The sequence below is a fragment of the Ciona intestinalis genome, unplaced genomic scaffold (genome assembly GCF_000224145.3).
Source record: "Ciona intestinalis unplaced genomic scaffold, KH HT000122.2, whole genome shotgun sequence".
NCBI classification, from domain to species: Eukaryota; Metazoa; Chordata; class Ascidiacea; order Phlebobranchia; family Cionidae; genus Ciona; species Ciona intestinalis.
Window position 1 is genome coordinate 252,730 of NW_004190444.2, and position 21,428 is coordinate 274,157.

At 37.0% G+C, this 21,428-nt stretch overlaps 5 protein-coding genes across 6 annotated transcripts; 4 read left to right on the forward strand and 1 right to left on the reverse strand.

The window, feature by feature from the left end:
• Positions 1-646: 646 nt before the first annotated feature.
• LOC100185476 (ataxin-7-like) lies at positions 647-10,252 on the reverse strand. The gene is made up of 13 exons (XM_002119604.4): positions 10,011-10,252; positions 9,233-9,301; positions 8,168-8,272; positions 7,167-7,889; positions 6,689-6,805; positions 5,694-5,798; positions 5,259-5,394; positions 4,308-4,416; positions 3,270-3,887; positions 2,782-2,886; positions 2,216-2,275; positions 1,616-1,784; positions 647-1,452 (listed from the first exon to the last, which is right to left on the reverse strand). The coding sequence occupies exons 1-13, from the start codon at positions 10,111-10,113 to the stop codon at positions 1,100-1,102; spliced, it is 2,772 nt and encodes a 923-aa protein (XP_002119640.1). The 5' UTR covers positions 10,114-10,252; the 3' UTR covers positions 647-1,099.
• A 994-nt stretch (positions 10,253-11,246) lies between these two features.
• LOC100181580 (THO complex subunit 7 homolog) lies at positions 11,247-14,371 on the forward strand. 2 transcript variants are annotated; one of them, XR_003396892.1, is made up of 7 exons: positions 11,247-11,440; positions 11,816-11,930; positions 12,175-12,289; positions 12,639-12,793; positions 13,312-13,448; positions 13,764-14,016; positions 14,097-14,371. XR_003396892.1 is itself a non-coding variant. In XM_002119703.4 (6 exons), the coding sequence occupies exons 1-6, from the start codon at positions 11,428-11,430 to the stop codon at positions 13,853-13,855; spliced, it is 627 nt and encodes a 208-aa protein (XP_002119739.1). In that variant the 5' UTR covers positions 11,247-11,427; the 3' UTR covers positions 13,856-14,371. The 2 variants fall into 2 exon arrangements, 1 of the variants encoding a protein (XP_002119739.1); XM_002119703.4 differs by having other exon boundaries at positions 13,764-14,371.
• A 350-nt stretch (positions 14,372-14,721) lies between these two features.
• On the forward strand, positions 14,722-16,468 carry LOC104265330 (cyclin-dependent kinase 10). Its single transcript, XM_009863340.3, has one exon. The coding sequence runs from the start codon at positions 15,027-15,029 to the stop codon at positions 16,113-16,115; it is 1,089 nt and encodes a 362-aa protein (XP_009861642.1). The 5' UTR covers positions 14,722-15,026; the 3' UTR covers positions 16,116-16,468.
• On the forward strand, positions 16,429-17,857 carry LOC104266633 (RWD domain-containing protein 2B-like). Its single transcript, XM_026838873.1, has one exon. It carries the CDS (start codon positions 16,438-16,440, stop codon positions 17,356-17,358), a length of 921 nt encoding a protein of 306 aa, XP_026694674.1. The 5' UTR covers positions 16,429-16,437; the 3' UTR covers positions 17,359-17,857.
• Positions 17,857-21,385, forward strand: LOC100179255 (cyclin-dependent kinase 20-like). The gene is made up of 7 exons (XM_002119760.5): positions 17,857-17,961; positions 18,347-18,472; positions 19,077-19,265; positions 19,598-19,719; positions 19,860-19,974; positions 20,165-20,374; positions 20,915-21,385. The coding sequence occupies exons 1-7, from the start codon at positions 17,887-17,889 to the stop codon at positions 21,113-21,115; spliced, it is 1,038 nt and encodes a 345-aa protein (XP_002119796.1). The 5' UTR covers positions 17,857-17,886; the 3' UTR covers positions 21,116-21,385.
• Positions 21,386-21,428: the final 43 nt, after the last annotated feature.

Below are 21,428 nucleotides of genomic sequence, written 5' to 3' on the forward strand. Positions count from 1 at the left end.
AGATTGTGACACACAAACTAATTCCATTGTTTTTAACACAGTTTGATGAAACAGGTAAAATAACCATTTAAAAATAAGCTGAAGGACTGTATCCAGGTTTTCCTATGTTTACTATATTATGTATTTCTAATGGAAATATGACCCTGCATGTGGTGTTTATATAAGCTAAGTTGTATTTGGCCGACACTTGAGTGTTTTTTACAGGAAGTTTTACATGGTGTCAAAAAACAATAACCTTGAATTGGTTGCACCTTTCACAGCTGTTTATGTAAGTTAAGTTAAAATTTTGTTTTGTTGACATTCTAAAACTAGTGCAAAAATACTGAAGTGTCGGTCAAATAAAACTTAACTTATATAAACACATGTGAAAAGTGGTGCAACCAATTCAAGGTTATTGTTTTGTTGACACTTCGTGAAACTGCCTGTTGAAAAAATATGAAACACCACGATTTATTTTAATATTTCATTAACATCTAAAATTTTTTTTCGAAAATAAAACAAAAATTCTAATATTTTTTAAAGATAGATTCTAATATATGTGGATAGCATGAATGACAGCTTAGGAAACCTGGATACAGCTTGTAACAGAAGTGCTTTATAAAATGATTCTGAAGGCCAGGCTATGAAGAAATTACTCGGAAACCTGTTTTTGATTAAAAAAATAATATTTTGCACAAATAGTTTTGAGCACCCATGTTGGTTGGTGAAGTACCACTGTGTGCGTTGTAGTGCAAAGCGGAACACAGTTGGTAAGAAAGACAGAACAATAAAATATGATCTCTGTGAGTTAGGGGCCCATAGGCGCCGAACCTGGGGTGGCAGGGTGGGCAGGTCAACCCTGGAATTTTGAATTTATTATTAAACATAAGAATTTACAGGATTAAGCGTCTAACTATCCTTGCCTCTCCTGTGTCATGGATGTTTTAAACTGGGGTGGCAGGGTAGACAAGCAACCCTGGATTTTTTTGCACATTATTAATCAGTAAACATTACAACCAACTTTGTTTTTATAAACCATAGAATTGAGGCATCCAACCACCCCTGCCTCCCCTGCATTTATAAAAGCTCGGCGCCTATGGTTCAAATATGTTATCCATGGTCAGGAATTCGCGAGATTCGACGGCTCAAATATCGCTGAGTCACGAAACGAAAATGAAGCGAGATCCTGCGATGACGACTCAGCATTTCCTTGATCGAGAAGCGACAATAATTCCCCGATTTGACAAAAATTCGTCCGTTTTGAATTTTCTTCGGAATTTTCTCGCACCCCCGTTTTGTCGGCCGCCTCGACTAGTATTCCACTAGTGGGGGTAGTGTTATCGAGGAGCAACGACTGAAGCGTGTCAATGTGAGCGGATCGTTCACTCTCGCCGTCAACCACGGGGGTTAACTCCTTTGTGAGGTCATAGCTGTTTGAGTTGTTATGGTTACGGGGAATTTCCGTGATGTCACCTGATTGAGTTGAAGAATTAATTAAATTATCACCAAAATTCATTATTAATTCAAAAACTTTAGAAATGCTTGATTTTAATATTGGAATTATACGTACAGCTACAGTAGATTCTAAACACAGTTGCCCATGGGACCTTGCTTCACAACTATGCATTGCAACTACCTTGCTTTTGATGTATTTTCATAATATCTTCATTTTTCCCAGCACTATTCCTCCTGAGTGCACCTATAGCACCAGATAACGTAACTTTATGCGGCCATGGGTGGTAGTTGATCACGTTCGTTGAAATTCCATTCATTGGGGACGTGGGATCTTTCTTAACAAAGTTTATCTGCAACAGAAACCAATTTAAACAGTGAAGAACAAAGGTGATTGGTTCAAATCCCAACCCAGGGATTTATGTCCCTAATTTTAACAGGAAGCACCAAGCGCTGGTGGGTGAATAGAAACTAATGATGTAAAAATATATATCTGTTACTCACATCATCAATCTCGTAGCTTCTGACATTGCAATCCACATTAATAAACAAATATAACATTGAACCAATATTCATACAAACCCAGTAAAGTGCATAACACATGCATAACTTCGGTTCCTACTGCACGCACCCACATACATTTAGAAAAACACGCTACAATATGTTTGTATCCTTATGGACCTTAAGCATACTTGCACAAACAACCAGCTAACAACCACGATACATACACATAAATGCATACATAACCATGATATACACAACAACACCAACACGCAATACATACAGATGAAGTTGGAGGTTGGAGTTGGAATTCTGTTGTTTCGTTTATTAAACTGGATGGGACCTGGGCGACATAAACATCATATTAATTGGGAAAACATAAACATCATATTAATTGGGAAAACATAAACATCATATTAATTGGGAAAACATAAACATCATATTAATTGGGAAAACATAAATATAAATTATGAACTTAAATTATTATAATGTGCATAACCCTATGCGTGTTTGTTTAATGTTTAATCATAAACTTTATTGGGATTTAATTTAACATAAATAATTTTCTCTTTGAATTCGATGGCGATGATTAAAATAGTTAAAAAGCACAGAGAAGGGAATTAGCAACAAAACAACAGTCATTAAAGGGCCTAAACACACCCCACGTCACTTTTATTTTTTATGGTAAATTCATAAAGCGACTGTTTTATTGATTCCAAAAATATTTTGCTTATTAAAATTGGTCCAGTATAGGCGGAGATATTCGTCCTCAAACAGTGATCTCTAGCGCTATCCTTTTTTTACTACGAGCTCCGTGATATAAACACCCCACTACTGCAAGACACTTACGTCTGTCGATTTGGATCTTTTAATAATTTCCTTGCTTAGATGAGCATTCGTATTATCATGAATGTGATTGTTGGTTAGTTTGGTTGGTTGGGTGTACGAACGTGTCTGTGGGGAAGCTGGATTACTATGTATATTGTACACAAGCTAATATTGTGCTCATGCTCACTGTTGGATATAAATAAGCAATAACCATAAATACATGCAACACACATTGGGGTGAACTATTATGGGCAAGGACCTACTATAAGGAATGCCCATGGTGCTTGAAAATCAACTAGAGTTGGTAAATTACATTATTTTTAACAACTTCTGTTTCAATCACCATGGGCTTGAAGAACCCCACTGAGGCACGCAATGATGGATTCTACATTACGCAGGTGAGGTCCTTGAGGGAGGCGTAACCAAGACCTACGCAAAATTTGCCAATTACCCAAATCAGCAAATAAAACAATGTGGGATATAAAACCAGAGACCCCTAAAATACCCACCAGCGACTTCCTTTGTTTCATCGTAGTTTTCTTTTTCTTCGGTGACCTTGCGATGACCTCATTCAGGGGATTCCCCGCTGGTTTCTTAAAGTGGGTGACCGTTATGTGGGGTGAGGGGACTTTCCCCTCGTGGGTGGGTAACGAGGTAGACCGGGGTTTTCCCGGGGCTTCGAAGGGGGGCTGTAATCGTTCTGCCCCATTGGAGGCCCCGACTTTATCTGATGGTTGCGTCTTATTTCCATTAGGTGCGCTAGAGGTCGTCCTTTTATGTCGCATTGTGACATCAGCACTGTAGGATTTTAAAGTCCTGGGCGCTGGAGCGGAAACGCACCTTTTATTGTGAGGTTGCTCAATTGATTCAATGTCGCTTGTGACATCACAGTCGCAGGGATTCGAGTTGGTTTCGTTGCTTTCCTGGATATGGTTCGACGCTGAGTTCATTGGAACGAACGAAAAGTTGGTTTTGCCCTGAGTTACGTTGGAACGACTTTGTTTCAGCAACTGTCGAGCGAAGTTGGCTTGCGTGAACGAGGACGTAAACGTTCGCCACTGGAGGTCAGAGTTGTGGTTGTATGGGGAGTGGAATGAATCCAACGTTCGGGATGCGAATCGACATACCTGGGGGGTGGGGGTCATTATGTAATGTTTTAAACAACAAATACCTGAAATGTTATAATATGATAGCCTATGTTTTTAAGGAAAAAAGCTTCCGATCTAAATTGTTTAATTGGAAAACCAATGTTTTGTTTGCCTGGAGAGGGTGGGGGCTGGGGTAATGCAATATATTTTAGTTAGTGACCACTGGGTTGGAGCAATGGCCATGTCTTGCCCAAGAATGCTCCCAACATGATGTGTTAAGCATTTTGGTTGCAATGCCACCTGACCACCAACTTTAAATATGTGAATGATAATACTCACACAAGTATTGGATCCATTTGGATGCATGCCAATGTTTGACACTTGTAATGCTTATAATAAAAATCACATAATACATACATACCCTGTATACCCATGTTATTTATACACGTTAATACTCACAGTAGATGGCATTGGAGGTTGAGACTGAGAAGACAGATGAGGAGGAAGAGTTGCATCCGGATCGAATGAGGAATCCTCCCAACAATCGATGTAGCGAGGAGTGGAAGATCTGGGAGGGAGGTAGGCCGTAGGGTAATATTAAATGTACGATGCAATCTATTTACAACGACTGTCGTTATAACACGGGTGTTCTGTTTCATACACCTCGTGACAGCTTACGAGTTACCAAGTATGTAACTTATTTAAAACATCACCAAAAAACGGGACTTAAATATTAACAAAACTCCTAATAATACAAATTATTGTATAACCTCATACACACAATATAAGCTATGCACATAATGTTTGAAGGCAGTTAAGACAATTGTGATATATATATATTAAGGGAGCTGTTATGTTTATGCTTTATTTTGTTTATGCATTTACTAATTTGACTGAATGCTTAATAAAAGTCCTGATTTTATATAAGATTGTTTAATCATTGTGCACACACACACACACACACACACACGCACACGCACACGCACACGCACGCACACACACGCACGCACACGCACGCACACATAAACACACATAATAAATGCAAACACACAAAGTTGGGTAAGTCCCCACGCATATAGTTCCTTATATTTGTGGGTGGGTGGGATTTGAATATTAGCTGTGATGTCACAATAGTGAGTGTTACATAAAAACTATCATTGTCTTGTCATAAATGAATAGGAAATTGAAACTTTATTGTCTATATTTCGCTAGAGTTGCACAAATATTAAAGATTTAAATAATTACAGTGGGGGATTTAATCCAGCAGTATTTACTGAAAAAGTAACACTTAATCAGTTTCAGTTAATCAACTTTAACCATCCTCAGTGTTAAATGAGACAAGAGTGAGTGTTATATAAATACCATACAATGTCATAGAACATATTATGACGTAACACAAGACACGCAAACCTGGGAAAAAGTGAAAATGAAGATTTGGACTTGGGTGGGGTGATCGAACTCTGCGCTCTAGCTCCACCTAGATGCCCAACTGCATTGTGGGTATTCGGAGATATCTTCGATTCCGCTTTTGTTGCTCGTTGGTCCACTAAAACATAGAAATAATAAAAAAAAACATTGAAATGGCTTTGATGCACCTTGGGTGTTGGGGTGATAGGCCTGTATGTATGTAACTTCTCGCATGGCGGGGCAACAACAGTAGTTATAACACGGGTGTTCTGTTTCATACACCTCGTGCCCGCTTACGAGTTACTACACATGTAACTTTGTGAGTGATTTTTTTTTTGTATGACTGACAATTTAGACAAAGACAAAAGATTAGACAAAACTGAAGACCTCAAACTTATAGAGTACAGGTGTAACACCCTAGGTGTTAGACAAACACACCTGTTTTTGTAGGGAGTGAATTCAACTGTTGGGAAGATTTTTCTTTCAATCTTATCTTTGCTCTTGCATGATCCACAACTAACTCATCAAAGGTTTTCCTTCGGCCTAAATGTGGTAGTTATGTGTTTAATAGGATCGGCTTTTATAGGTATGCCCAGTCACACAGATAAAGCTAAGTGTGTACCCAGATAAACTGCTATTTTGTCACAGTTTTTTAAAGGTGGTTCTGTGGTTAATAATGTGTTTTAATATTATTAGATTGATTTTTTGTCTGGCATAGGCGCCAAACATGGGGCAGCAGGGTGGGCAGGCCAACCCTGGAATTGTATGCACTGCATTAAATAGTAAACATTGTTTAAATAAGTTGGGCTTTCATATGATCACACAGTCATAGAATGTTTCTCCATACATTCCTAGACAGTGTGATGTTTTGTTAATATATGTTAAGTTAAATTGTTTTTTGGTTATTTTTGACAGTTAGTTTTGCAAATTTTCAACAAAACAATAACCTTGAATCGGTTGCACCACTTTTCACAGGTGTTTATATAAGTTAAGTTGTATTTGACCGACACTTCAGTATTTTAAACAGGTAATTTTACAAATTTTCAACAAAACAATAACCTTGAATTGGTTGCACCATTTTTCACAGGTGTTTAAACAAGTCATATTTACTTGGAGCACACAAAACATAACAAACACTGAATTTGAATATTCTGCTGCAGATCATGGTAACTAAATATGTTCTCCTGGCATTTTATAAACACAGGGGAGGCAGGGATAGTTAGACACACAATTCTGTGAAACAAATCTAACTTATTGGTTGTAATTTTTACTGATTAATGCGATGCAGAAATTTGGGGTTAGCCTGCCCAGCAAAACTGCTAGTTAAAAAAGTTGGGGCCTTTTACGTTAAGAAACTTTGCATAAGCCGAAGCTCAAGACCCTCTTACAAGCCTATTAGGAAATATATTGTGAAAAATATCTTATATATTTACCTGTGACTTTCCGTTTAATACTTCTTGAATGTGACTTACAGGTAAGAGACCTCGTACAGTTAGTTTGTTCGTCTGCTATCCAAACACCACAGTGTCGATCAGGGTCGTATTCCCTGGCTGTGATATATACAACATTACTACTGGATGGTATTTAGGGGGAAAATGTGAAATAAGGATGTAACACTGCCAAACATATGTTACGGATGATTAGTTTGGGAAACACATTAGTGGCCACTGGATTGGAGTAATTGTAGTTAAGTATCTTGCCCAAGGACACATACGCTGATATGCCCACAAAGGTAGCAGCATCGAGTCTCGAACCTGTAACCCCTGGTTATAATGAGAGCGCAATATCAACTGTGTTATGACATTACCCAATTAACCATTTTATTCCATGGAAGCTGAGATTTAGACCTAGTTCACCCACCACCCAAAATTCCAATTTATTCAAAAAGTACAACATAACCCACAATCCTACCTTTTAAAGGCAGAATTTTCTTTGGTTTTGGCAACACTTTATTAGTAGTAGCACCGTTGTGGGCCTGGTTTGGGGTATTCCCCCTGTCAGATGTTTTGACAATATCCAGCTGTGGATTGTATTTATGTTTGTGCTGCCTGTGTGGGGGGGAGGCAAGATGGACTTTCTCTGGGACAGAAAATTGAATTTTAAGCGAGCGTTCCTCTTTCTCCCCTTGTTTAATGTTCGCTACCGCTGTCAACGTTTCATTCGAACTGACAACTTTCGCTGCGTCTACGAACGACCTCGTAGGGTTTTGTTCAACGATGTGGTTCTTCTTTGCGAGTTTATGAAGTTTATTGGTGTGTCCTCGCTTGTCTACGTCGCTGATCTTCCTCACAAGGTCCGGTTTCATTCGATTGATCTTCGCGGAGGAGAATCTATGATGATCCTCATTCTTCTTGAAGTGGTTCTTATCCCTCTGGACATGGTGGCCAGTGTTGCCGCAAACCGAGGCAGAATTCACAAGCACTGGAGGAATCTTCACTTGATTTGGAGCCGATTTTAATCTCGCAACACTGTGGGGTTTGAGATCGAAATCTCGGAAAACTTCAGACTTTTCAAGTTTGTGTCGCGACGGGGAAGTCCTGTACGTATCCGTGGTAACCATGACATCATTATCAGAGCGAATACGAGGTTTCTTCACGAACTCCGGGTTTTTGCTTTTCTCTTTGTGGTGTTTTTCTACAGGTTATGAAACCATTATTATTAGAATGGGATATTTATTATTGAGTGTCTATAAACTGCCTCAGTGGGGTCTAGATGGTAGCACCCTGGGTGTTGAAGTATTGGGCCAACTCTGGCCTAAATCCCAGGTCTCATGGCGTGCCACACTATAGGACCTCACCCATATAGAATAGAATGTGCATATACAATGTTGGGGTAATGGCCAACTCTGACCTAAATCCCAAATCCTAAACAAGAACCTCATCCATAATAAACACCTATATACTTATACTTACCAATATGAAAGTTAAAAGCCTGAGGTTTAACGGGCGAACCACAGTGGCTGCAAACAACAACGTAGAAATGATCTTTCGCTGGACAAAATCCAAACAACCCTAAGTCTGTAATATAAGATTTCTATGATTATTTATTTGTCTGTAAAATAGGATTTCTATGATCTGGTTGTCGGTTATATAAAATTTCTATGAGTATTCCGTTGTCTGTCCTATGTATTATAACATTTCTATGATTTGGTACAAGCATACGATCCTTATGTGACTTAATAACGAAAAACAAAAGAAATTAAGTGGATTGAAAAAAGTAAAGGTGTGACATCATAATGCATTATTGAAACATAACAATGACACTTGTTCAACTTCCTGTTCTGACAATCAGATGAACAATGGTGATTGTTGCTTCATAAACTTATAACTATGTGTTTATCTATTTTGTAAAAAATTAAATAAAACATCATTGAAAAAAACTTGTATTTTTTTAAACGGAAGAGTAATTTTCAATGAACAAAATATTGTTTCGAAACTTATTTTGTTGCAACTAAGCTTATTCATACGATTGAATGTAACTTATACAAAATATAAAAAAACAAAACAAAATTAGATACACAGTAGGCTATATAATATTATATATATACATTATTTTTTAAACCTATACTTAAACAAAATCAAAATAAATTGGAGTGAAAGAATCTGCCTACGATATATGGAACATAATCTATATTATGACATCATAGGTGTTTATATGATGTGTGAAACATGACCCATTATTATACGACTGACAATATTTGTTTTTATAACTTGTTATCCACGGAGATAAAATAACCCAACAGTTTTCACTACATTAAGCGGGTAAGTTTTGTAAAATTTTAAAGTAAAAAACAGACCTCAGTGTTAGTGAAGAATCCTTCCCCTGGTTTATTGACTAGCCACCAACACAACCCCTAACTACCAACCTACAACACATCCTAATCTACCTAAGGATTCTTCACTAGTGATCAAAATGCATTAATATGATTGACAGGTGATTGTTTTGTCATAGTTTGGTTTATGAGTCATATTACCCACCTTGTCTTTTAAGTTTTGCCACTTCTTTGTCTTGTCGAGTTGAAACACTATCAGGGCTGCTATCATTGCCTGTTAAATAGGTTGGGTTAGATTTTTCACATTTATTTTAATGTATAAGGGAACCACCAACCATGAAAGGCTGGTATTATGAAGCTAAAAAGTGGAGTTGACATTTTGTGTGTCCCGTCTTATATTAATATATTAAAGTCAAAGTAACAGCCCAGTTTTAAACCAATTGTGAGTACGGGAGTGGCAACCATGGATAAGTCACTCAAGTTCCCACCCACGAAGATATAAATGACCAAACCAACCAAAATTCATGTCTGTTTATCCACACACTGCAATAGCTTCAGCAACTCGACTGTGGACATGGGAGTGGCAACCATGGATAAGTCACTTAAGTTCCCACCCACAAGGATATAAATAATTAAATGTTTTTAATAGATAGTATGTTGCACTTAGTGATTACACAGCAAAGGTATCAATACTGTATGGTGGGTGTAGTTGGCCTATGCCATATAATACATGAGGTTATACCTGCTTACTAATGAACTTATTTATACTATTGTGGCGGAGCAATAGTCGTTATAACACGGGTGCTCTGTTTTATATACGTCGTGCCCGCTTACCAGTTACCACGTATGTAACTTTGTGGGTGATTGTTTTTTGTAACGTTTACAATTTAGACAATCCATTGGTGCCATTTAATTAGTGACTACTGAGTTGGAACAATTTCTGTCGGGTGTTTAAATGAAACTTGTTTGAATTAAAACCATACCTCCAGCCCCAGTATCTGACTCCACAGCATTCTGCCAATCCGTCCAGCTATGTCCGGCAAATAAGTCAAGTTCGGGTCCAGTCGTATCATCAAAGGCAGCCATAATAAATCAACCCATTTAATCTTACGCCATTACTCTTGGTAATCCAAAATTTACCAACTTTTCGGTTTAAGTACGTAATTTATTGTTTATTTCTGATATAAACCGTTCAATAGGGGTTAATTTTGAACAATTACCGGCATAATTTGGTATAATTTACTAATAACATTAAAAACAAAAAGTTTTCAATAAATATTAAAAGCATCGCCGCACCAGCTGACTTTATCCACATGAGGCGCTAGAAATCAATTGTTCTTTGATCTGTTTACCAAAACTCCCCGTCGAGAAAACGGTTTCTCGCCTTTTTATTGCTTCAAATTTAGAAATTTTCTATTTATAACTGGCTCAAAACTTTAGTAGGTATATTATTCAGTAAAATTGTTTATGTTTTTATGGCAAAAATACTCCAAAGTAGATAAAAACGACTGAATCTGGTTAAAATGTCAGACATAGGAATTATTGAGCACGTAGGGCCCAGAGTCGTATAAACACCGAGTAGTCCAACTGCCGCCTTTGTGTTTCCAAAATAGAGCAAAAGTAGTGATTTTAGCAATAGGTTTAAACGAACCTTTTAGGTTTTGTTTGTATTTTCCTTTTGTGGAACGGTGTAAAACAGCTTTTATTTACATTACCAAGCATTTTTTTGAAAAAATATATTAATTTAGCCCCATTAAATGACTAAAATGTCACAAATCAACCGCTTCTAATTTTATTTTTTGACTTTTTTTGATACAGAAAACAAATAAAACATGATTTTTACATTTTTTACCGTTTAAATTTGTTTCTAGGGTCAAGTTTTTCTGTAATTTACCGAAAAACATACATTTTCCCTATGCCTACTGTGTTATTTTGGAACCAAATTGCCGTTCAATTTGTCTTTTACGTAACAATGGGTTGGACTACTCGGTATTTCTATGGCTCTGGCAGGGCCAATGTAATATAGTTCTGTTTCTTCGAAAAGTATTGCTACATATAATACGTGCCCATCTATTAAAGCTAAGTTGTCCTGTTTTGAAATGTTACACAATTTAGAATATTAAAAATATCATCAGAGTTGCATTTTTTATTCACTACAACAATGCTGAAATTTTTTTACAAATCGTCACTACCAGAGCCATAGAAATACACATTCCGTTTGCGGAACTAGTTTGGGGACGAAAATATTCTTTGGCGAAAGCACTGGGGTTACGGGCGCGAGTTTTGTTTACTTCACTACAGTTGTTTTGTAGCTTATGTTTATTTACTACAACATAATTAATAACAGGCACAGTTTGGTTGGAGATTGGATATTCAAACTGTGTAAAGCTTTAACTTAACATGGCGAGTGACGGTAAGTCATAAATATAAAGTTTGACGCCGTTAAAATGCATTAAAAGATGTACAAATTTTACTGCAATTATAACGTTATATATTTACGTATTTGTGACTTATTTATATATGCTAGTTACGTATATGTGCAAATCGTTTTGCTAATTCCCTTCTGTTCGTTGTTCTAATTAATCAGTTTCAAAAAGTAAATAAAGTTATACATTATAGTTCCCATTTAACCCAATATGTAAAGTTTTTTTACATTGTAAACACTAAACAACATTCGTTTAATCGTATATTCATATTTAAAGCATATTATGTTGACTGTTGTTTTTAAAAACGACCTTCGCTACTGTATTATAAGAGATAAATAAGTCTTACGTTTGTAACCCCCCAGATGACGTGATACGCAAACGGTTGTTGATCGACGGCGACGGTGGAGGCGATGAACGGAGGTTGAACGCGCTCATGAAGCTATTTATTAAGTGGTGTAACTCACCTGATCCTGATATGTGGGTATTTTGTTTGGTGTGGCAGTTAGCATGAGGTGTGTATGCGCCCATGTTTGGAATTTATAAAGAGGGGTAGTCTATTTTGGAACATTTCTTCACGTACAAGCGAAAAACCAGATATATGATGCAATGAGCATGGTTCATTTTATTTAATGCCTTATTTTTTACAAAATGGGCATTCTATTGTGCCCTCTCTGTTCTATTTTAAACAGTTCTAATTTAACATACAATATAAACCCTACAGATCAACACACCAACGAATGCTGTCGTTTCTTGCTGTTGGTGAATTCGCTGTAGCCAAGTCATCCTTTGTTTATGAAATGAATATGAAACAGATGGAGAAATATAAACAACTACAGGTTTGTGGAATATTTATCTATAAATACAACTTTATCTCAATGTTCTGGTTACAATATGCCTGGAATTCTAAGTACAACACACCAATATATTTGGGCTAATTTATTAGATACCAGGGTTGGTCCATTACTAATCACTCTAGACATCACATTGGCACATCCCCATCTTAATATACACAATATTTCATGTTAAAAATCAGCATTGCTTTATTTTTTACAGTAGCTGTATTAGAGAAGTTAATTTAGATATCAAACTATGCCTGTTAGCAAGGGCAGCAGAATAATACCTTATACATTGATGCATATGTTTAATATTATATTCATACACATAATGTTTGTGGCTTATATATAGGAGGAAATTGATGCAAATGTTTCTCTGGCCAAAAAAGAAATTGAAAAATGTAAAACCGAACTTGCTGAAGCTCGTCTAATTCGAAAGAATCGAAAAGAATACGACGCGCTTGCTGGTGTGGTGTTGCAACATCCGGATAGGCAGCAAACTGAGGGGTAAGTCCGGGTGTTGGTGTAGTGTAATTAACTTATTATAATAGGGCAGGGGTTGGTATTGGTAACTAGCAGATGGTGGCTTGCTATAAGTGTGACCTGGCTTATGTCTGTGGCCTGGCATTTATTTTTAACATTTTGAGATTTTTCCGATTTTTTATTTTGTTTTGTAAAATATACATTTGGTCATTGCAACACACAACAAGCTGTTGGAACTTGGTGTAAACTATGTGTCTATGTTATAAACTTTTTACCCTGCTATAGAGTATCAGTGTGTGGCCTGGTTTCTATTTGCAACCTGGCTTTGGTCTGTGACGTGATATTGGTCCGTGGCCTCGCAGTTGTTTGTAATCTTAATCTTTACCATGGATTAACAACACATCATTTAGTTAAAATGTTCCTGAATGTACATTTTAGGATTTATTTTGTTTTGTAAAATATATATTTGGTTTTTACAACACACAACAAGTTGTTGCATAATTGTGTAAACTATGTTATAACAATCACCTATGACATCACAGACAAATCTCTGAGTTGAAATGTGACTTGAAAGAACTGGAAGCCAACGAACTAAGGCTTGTGGAGAAATTGGACTTAAGGAAGAAACAGTTTCATGCGTTGCTTACTTCCATTAACCATCTACAGATAATGCTCAATGGTAAGTTGGGGACATGGTATGTATAATGACACTATGGTACATTGGTATGACTGCTTGCCTTTTAAGTGGAGGGTACATGGTTTGAAGCCTGATGTTGCCACCATTGTGGGCGTATGTGTCTTTGGTCAAGACACTTGTCGGCAATTGCCCTCCCGTCTAAACCCCAGGTCCCATGGCATGCCTTACTGTTGGACAAGGAGATAAATTATCCAATCAATTCTTCACCACTTGTATGATTAATTAATAGTAGGAACGCACTTATATAGAATAAAAGAAATAAATAGATAAATAAACCAAACATCTTCTTACAAACAGAAGAGGAAGAGGAGGACAAGCGATCACTGGATGTTGACATGGATGATGCAAAGATGGATACTACGCCGGAAGAACTTGCGCAGAAAACCTGAAATATTTCACAAAAAGTTCAATCTATCAATAGGAGGTTTCAATACAGGCGTTATGTGGCCTGTGTTGCATCAATTTGAATCATTTCAAAATATCAATCATTTGGACTTGGAGTTTTTTGAATAAGTGGCCTTTGCTTATGAATGTTGGTTTTATAATCATAATGTGCCAACGTTATGTCATAGCCCAACTTGTGCATATTGCCCACATCATAGTTTGCTTCACACAGAGTTCTAAGTGTTTTAAAATAACCCAAAATGTACCAATATTGAACTAATTTATTGTTGGGTACTTGTCAGTGCTTTTCATCAAACAGTTACTTTGTTTTGCTTACCTTAGTAAAATTGACTTCAGAAACCTGAAATCTGTCTATTGATTTAAAATTTTACATACTTGTTTTGCTTAGCAGTTTTTTTCATTAAAAAAACGGTTTTTAAAATGAAGAAAAGTGTATGTGGCAAACATGTTCGTGACGGAGATAAAATCTAACTGTCATTAAATATCCCTCGGATGTCAAATGTAATGTTTATATTATGTCTATGGATTAAACTAGAGTCATGGAAACTTAGAAATAATATACCGTATGGCTTAACGTCGATAAGACATGCAGAAAGCAGGATTAAATGTGGGTTATTCTGCTACAGACGTAACGTTAGGGGTATCGACTTATGAAACAGAGGAGACATCATACGTTTTAGACAGATTTTACGCACAAAACAGCCTTTAGCCTGCTGTTGGGTGTATATATAATATATTTGTTCAATAATTCGAATGCCTTGCACTGCTAATCAAACGGTATTCAGGGAACAATTTGGATCTTTTCGTGAGAAACGAAATGACAATGTTTTTTATATCCTTCTTATTGAAATTGTAATCTCGTGGCCTTTTATTAAAGCTGTGCTCTCTCGTCTTTGAACTTTTTTTCAATTCTCACAATTGCATTTTTTCTTAAAATATTTTACAATTGCTTTTTTTGCGACTCTCTCGTTTTAAGATCAGTTGCTGCATGCCGTCGTAGCGTAAGGTGCTGCAGGATTTAAAATGCATATCTTGCTGCCGTGCTATCAGAATACGCTCTCGTTAATATAAATTAAAGTATTTTAGATGTATTAAGACATTTCAGTGTTGTCTAGTATATTTGTAAAGTGTTTTTAGGTAAGTTTTCCACCAAAAATGGAAGATAACGAAATTGTTGAATTATTTACTGGAAAAAAGACGAAAATTCCCGAAAAAGACAGATACGGTGAATGCCGGGATGTTACAACGTTCGAAAAACTAAATAGGATCGGGGAGGGAACATATGGTATCGTGTACCGGGCCCGGGATAAAGTATCTAAAGAAATTGTGGCTTTGAAAAAAGTACGAACCGAAAACGAAAAAGAGGGAATTTCGATCAGCAGCATACGTGAGATAACTTTGCTTTTGAACCTTAAGCATAAAAATATTGTCGAACTTAAAGAAGTGGTCGTCGGGCAAAGGCTGGACAGCATATTTCTTGTCATGGAATATTGCGAACAGGACCTTGCAAATTTATTGGATAATATGACAACGCCGTTTTCCGAGGCGCAAGTTAAATGCATTACGTTACAACTATTGCGTGGGCTTGCGTTTCTGCACGAAAGTTTCATTATACATAGAGATCTTAAAGTGTCAAATCTTTTAATGACAGATGGGGGTGTTTTAAAAATCGCTGATTTTGGTTTAGCAAGGTTATATTCAATTCCACAGACAAGTATGACACCCAGAGTTGTGACTTTATGGTACAGAGCGCCTGAGCTATTATTTGGTGCGACAAAATATACAAAATCTATCGACACCTGGGCTGCAGGATGTATATTAGCAGAACTGTTGGCGCACAAACCAATATTTCCTGGGAAATCTGAAATCGAAATGATTGAGCTCTTGATACAGATGCTTGGTTCACCGAGTGAAGAAATATGGCCAGGATTTTCAGAGCTACCTGCCATTAAGACAATTTACTTGAAAAAACAGCCGTATAATAACTTGAAACATCGTTTTCCATGGGTTTCTGAGGCTGGGCTGCGACTTTTGAACCTCATGTTGTTGTATAATCCTTCCAAGCGTATTTCGGCGCAAGATTGCATAGAAATGTCATATTTTAAGGAGAACCCCCACCCCTGTGGCCCGGATATGATGCCCACGTTTCCGCACCACAGAAATAAAAGGAAATCGAACACGGAACATAAAACTGTTCCTTCAAAAAGGAGGGAGTCTTTAGGAGGATGCAGTAAACATGCTTGATTCATTCGTTTCAAGCATTTAAAAACCTTGTTAAAATTTTCTATTGGCAATATTCTCAGTAGCAAGAGTCAATTAAGTTAAAGACTTCTGTTTCTCAACCTTTCATGGTTTAAGGCGACTTTCAGAGACACTCAACACCCATGGTCCCCTACTACATCAATAAAATAACCTAAATTTATTTTAACATGATTTATGTTTGTTATTTCATTCCACACTTTGCAGCAATCGGCCTCTAAAACAAACAAGGCCATGGGTAGACCACAAGGCCATTGTAGCGCAGAGAATTTGGTTAGTAAATTTTGTCAGTTGCTTAATTCTTATCATGCTTTCGATTTTTTTTTATTTTTTAGAAATGTCTGGGACATTTGAAAATATAGAATCTCAATTAAGTGAGCTCGATGTGCTGCAGAGTATTTACCCAAATGAAGATGAAATTGTCATCCAGGATTATCTTATTTTCTCAATGATGAAGGAATACATTGAGTCTGGAGGAAAAAGTCCTCCACCTGGAAAAAGTTTACCATTGCGGTTAAATTTGAAAATTGACAACCCGAAATGTTTTGTTTATGTTGATTGTCTCGTACCAGGGGAATACCCAGGTTCAAAACTGCCGGAAATTTCTGTAAGGTGTGACAGCATGACTAGGCAGAATCAGCGGGAATTAAATGATGACTTGCAGAAATTTACGAAGGAATTACTCCAAGGTGAAACTTGTTTGTACCAAGTTTTCGACTGGGTTGGAGAAAATGTTAAAGGTTATTTTCAAGTTTCTGAAGAGAAAGATGTCGCTGTAGTGGCTAAAAAAGAAGAAGTTTTCATTTTCACGAGGTTATGGATTTACAGTCATCATATTTATAATAAGAATAAGAGAAGAGATATATTGGAGTGGGGGAAGGAGCTACAACTCACCGGGTTCAGCATGCCGGGGAAACCTGGTGTTGTGTGCGCTGAGGGAGAGGATAAACAATGTGAAGAATACTGGAGAAGATTGCGCAATTTAAACTGGAAGCGGATTAACATCGCTCATAAAGAGACCGTGACTTTAAATAACCCAACGGAGGATGAAATTATGGGGTTAAGGAAGTTTAAAAGTGGGTTGAATGAAATTAATTTTGACGCGCATCAGAACGCAGGGCGGAACTATCACATGGATCTTGGGAAGTTCTTTGATTATTTGAGCGAGCACGATTGCAAGGAGATGTTCCATATGTTGTTTGGGGTGGAAGGGAGATCAACGAGTTGATTCATATTATGGATGTGAAATACTGGTGCCATTAATTACATACCACCTATAGATGCCAAATCATTGATTTACAATACGAACATTACATTAAAATAATATATATGTTATAAAGACCCTAAACCGATAATATAATAATTTGTCCACTATCAACTTTAGGCGCCAAAAATCATGTGATTTTTTTTATACCTTTTCAATACAAACATAAACAGCCCATATATAATACATGATACATTTGTCTTCATTTTATATATTTTCGCTTAAAATCTAAAATCTATTTAACCTTTACCATCCAAGATGGTTTTTGTTTTCACCAAATTTTAAAATGAAGGCAATTGTGCCATGTTATATATCGGTTGTTATGGTTGTATTGAAACTGAATAGTGAATATGAAACCGCTTGTTTTTGTGCATTTGTGTAATTTCACTTTTGTTGCAATAAGTTATATTTTTATATTATTTTAATTCATGCTGGTTTTGGGTTTTAACTTTGCACTTCATAGGTGGCATTGTGATGTAATATATAAGTGTGATGGAACAATACCATATATTAGGTCGTATTGGGGAGGGTGCACATGGGATTGTCTTCAAGGCAAAGCATATTGAGGTAAATTGTTGTTTGGTTGTATTGTGATTGGGGCCTAAGGGTCCTGGGTTCAAATCCCACTATGTGGTAGAATGGTTGGAGTGCTTGCCTGTAACTAAAAAGTACTGGCTTATATACTTTGACGCTGCTACCATTGTGGGCTTACGTTTCTTTGGGATAACATTTGGCTGCAATTGCTCCAACCCAGTGGTCACTAATGGGTTGTTCAAATTATCAGCCATACATTAAAACAATCACCCACAAAGTTACATACGTGGTAACCTGTAAGCGGGCACGAGGTGTATGAAACAGAACACCCGTGTTATAACGACTATGTTGCCCCGCCACCCAAGGATAAATAAGTTACATTCATTCCTATACATAACCCTTATATTTCGACCCGCAGCGAGGTGAAGTAGTAGCTTTGAAGAAAGTTCCTCTCCGTAAGATAGAGGATGGGATTCCCAACCAAGCACTGAGAGAGATCAAAGCCTTGCAGGAGATTGGAGGAGATAGTGAGGACGCTCAGAATGTAAGGGGGGGGGGCTTGTTTGGTTTTTCATGCTTTTTATTTGCCAATTGCCATCCTTTTGTATAAGCGATTGTCTAAAATACTGAAGTGTCGGTCAAATACAACTTAATTTATTCGATGCTAAGTCTGGCTTAAAATTTCGCCTGTCATTCAGAATAAAAATGTTTACATTCATTTATTCCTAACTGTTTATCATCCCATTTATTATTATTTATAATATGTTGTAGCGGTTGCAGTATGTTGTATTGCGAACGTAAACTAAGAGGGCGAATGAACATGAGACGCGGTATTTATACGGAAGATAAACGTGAGAAAAAGGCACTAGTGTACGCCTTGACGCACACACACGTGGCGGGCCGCCACAATGTCATGTATTTAATAAGATAAACATTGTTGTTGTGCTTTGTTCTAACTGAAACTTTCCAACACCATATAAACAAAACTAAACATATGCAACTTGTCTCATTCCTAAAAGGGGAATATCTTGGTCCATAGCATGAAATAACATCTGCTGTGTTGCCGCTAATTTCCTTGCTTTTATAAAGATTATTTCTAAACATTTACATGTGTATAAAACTGATATAATTTTGTCTTATCCTCACAGGTGGTTAAATTACACGACGTGTTTCCCCACGGCACCGGGTTCGTCCTTGTATTCGAATACATGTTGTCCGACCTCAGTGAGGTCATAAGGAATTCTGAGCGTTCGTTAACGGAGAGTCAGATCAAGAGTTATATGATGATGCTGTTGAAAGGGGTCGCGTTCTGTCATCAGAATAATATAATGCATCGTGTAAGTTGTACTTGTATCACTTGTGTATATGCGTCAGGTATTTTTTTATTTAAAATGTCTTGTCTTGTTAAATTATGTTCCAAAAATACTGAATATATATTGGGGTCAAACAGACCAACCCTGAGATTTAGTGCATTGCATTAATCAGTAAACATTACAAAAGTTAGATTTGTTTCATAGGATTGTGTTTAACCATCCCTGTATAAGTTGACTTGTAAAACTACTGTGCTATAAGTGTCGATCAAATACAACTAAAACTTATATAAGCATTTGTATAAAGTAGTGCAACCAATTTAAGGTTATTGTTTTGTTGACAACATTATTATTTACAGGATTTAAAGCCGGCCAACTTATTGATAAGTTCAACAGGACATCTAAAGATCGCCGACTTTGGGCTTGCTCGGGTGTTTGATAATGATGCAGAAAGATTGTACAGTCATCAAGTTGCTACAAGGTGGGTGTTGAGTATACTGGGTTCAAATCCAGGCCAGGATTGGAGAACCAGGGATCGTTGGTTCAAATCTAGGCCGGGGTTGGAGAATGAAGGATTCTGGGTTCAAATCCACACACAGCTAGTTACCCCTATACATACAGATGGTACCGATCACCTGAGTTATTATACGGTGCACGAAGATACGACGAAGGGGTCGACTTATGGGCAGTGGGATGCATCTTTGGTGAGATGCTCAATAACTCACCTTTGTTCCCGGTATGTTGTGTTTGAATACATGGGTGCTTGGATTATGGTTTGACACTTTTCATGTAGTAGTTTTTGCCCAAAGCGTGTATTAATGACTGTCGTTTTTCTGCTAATTCCCTTCTCTTCAATGTTTTACCTAATTGGATCTTCGCAATCTTCGTATTTGAAGACACAACATATAACGAACTTTTTTACCCAGGGTGAGAACGACATCGAACAATTATGTTGTGTTCTACGCGTTCTTGGCACCCCCAATGAAACAATATGGCCGGGCATGTCCATTCTACCTGACTATAACAAGATCACATTCCCCGAGAACCCTCCTATCCCACTGGAGGAGATCGTTCCTGACGCTTCAGAGGATGCTCTCGATCTTTTGAAGAAGTTTCTCGTTTACCCTTCGAATCAAGTCAGTTAATTGTTTTAGTTTTTATGGTTTGAAAAATCTTTATGCCCTGTGCCATCGCTATAAAAATAATAATAACCTTTATTTTCCTCTTCGGTTACGGTAGCGAAGATTTATAAATATTTTGAACGAAAAACAGGATATAGCGACAAAACAACAGTTGTTAAAAACATATTTACATTTATTTGGAATAAAATAAGCGTGGTCGCTACACCTAGCGGACAAAAAAACATTTATTCTAATTAAGTTCAAATAGAAACAAAAGTTGTTTTAGGTCACTAGTCTTATAACTGAAAGATATCAGCACACACAGTTTGCCACAAAGTTACCTACGTGGGGTACCAGTGCTTAAAACAGAATAAATCATGGTTGCACCAACATATGAGGACATTTAAGTTACACTATCGCAGCAATATACGCTTACATAAAAAAATTGTTTTAAAGTTTGTAATGTCCAGCCCTATGCCTGTCATACAATATAGCATACGCACCAGACATTATGTCACAAACTAATAAACATATCCACACCAACCCCCCCCACAGAGAATCGCCGCCACGCACGCCCTCCTTCACCCTTACTTCTTCACTGAACCTCTCCCCGCTCACCACTCGGAACTCCCGATCCCACAACGAGCGCGAAAATCTTCACGACATCGATCCAACTTCAAGGAATACGACATCGATGTTCCGATCGAACATAGCTGTATTGACCCAGCTCTTATTGCAGAGTTCGCTAATGTTTGAAGTTATATTTGAAATTCTAATTTTTTGGTGCCATGTAGCAACATCATTAGAGCGTTTAAATATCATTTCTGCTGGTTTATTTTAGGGTTGAAAAGTAATTTATGATCTCGTATCATTATAGCCCATGTTTATGAAGTTTCATTTTTCTCTTCGAAACTTCGTTTTTTAGTCACTACAGTTTTTAAATTTTACTTTTTTTATAGCTTTCAGTCATTCGCAATGAGTCGTTTATAAATAATGTAAAATGAAATAAACTTTATTTTTGTAGAATATTCCTGCTTTTTGTAAGAAATATCAAAGTATATATCGTAAG

Bases quoted from the DNA above. Each gene is read 5' to 3' on its own strand.
- LOC100185476 (XM_002119604.4), bottom strand. From the start codon at position 10,113: ATGGCTGCCTTTGATGATACGACTGGACCCGAACTTGACTTATTTGCC. The intron at 5,799-6,688 runs GTAAATATATAA...TACCACATTTAG, and splicing joins TATTAAACGGAAAGTCACAG to GCCGAAGGAAAACCTTTGAT. The intron at 1,785-2,215 runs GTATGTATTGCG...TTTCTGTTGCAG, and splicing joins TCCAACCTCCAACTTCATCT to ATAAACTTTGTTAAGAAAGA.
- LOC100181580 (XM_002119703.4), top strand. The intron at 12,290-12,638 runs GTTTGTGGAATA...GCTTATATATAG, and splicing joins AGAAATATAAACAACTACAG to GAGGAAATTGATGCAAATGT. The intron at 12,794-13,311 runs GTAAGTCCGGGT...ATGACATCACAG, and splicing joins GATAGGCAGCAAACTGAGGG to ACAAATCTCTGAGTTGAAAT.
- LOC104265330 (XM_009863340.3), top strand. From the start codon at position 15,027: ATGGAAGATAACGAAATTGTTGAATTATTTACTGGAAAAAAGACGAAA.
- LOC104266633 (XM_026838873.1), top strand. From the start codon at position 16,438: ATGCTTTCGATTTTTTTTTATTTTTTAGAAATGTCTGGGACATTTGAA.
- LOC100179255 (XM_002119760.5), top strand. From the start codon at position 17,887: ATGGAACAATACCATATATTAGGTCGTATTGGGGAGGGTGCACATGGG. The intron at 17,962-18,346 runs GTAAATTGTTGT...TTCGACCCGCAG, and splicing joins TCAAGGCAAAGCATATTGAG to CGAGGTGAAGTAGTAGCTTT. The intron at 19,266-19,597 runs GTAAGTTGTACT...TATTATTTACAG, and splicing joins AGAATAATATAATGCATCGT to GATTTAAAGCCGGCCAACTT.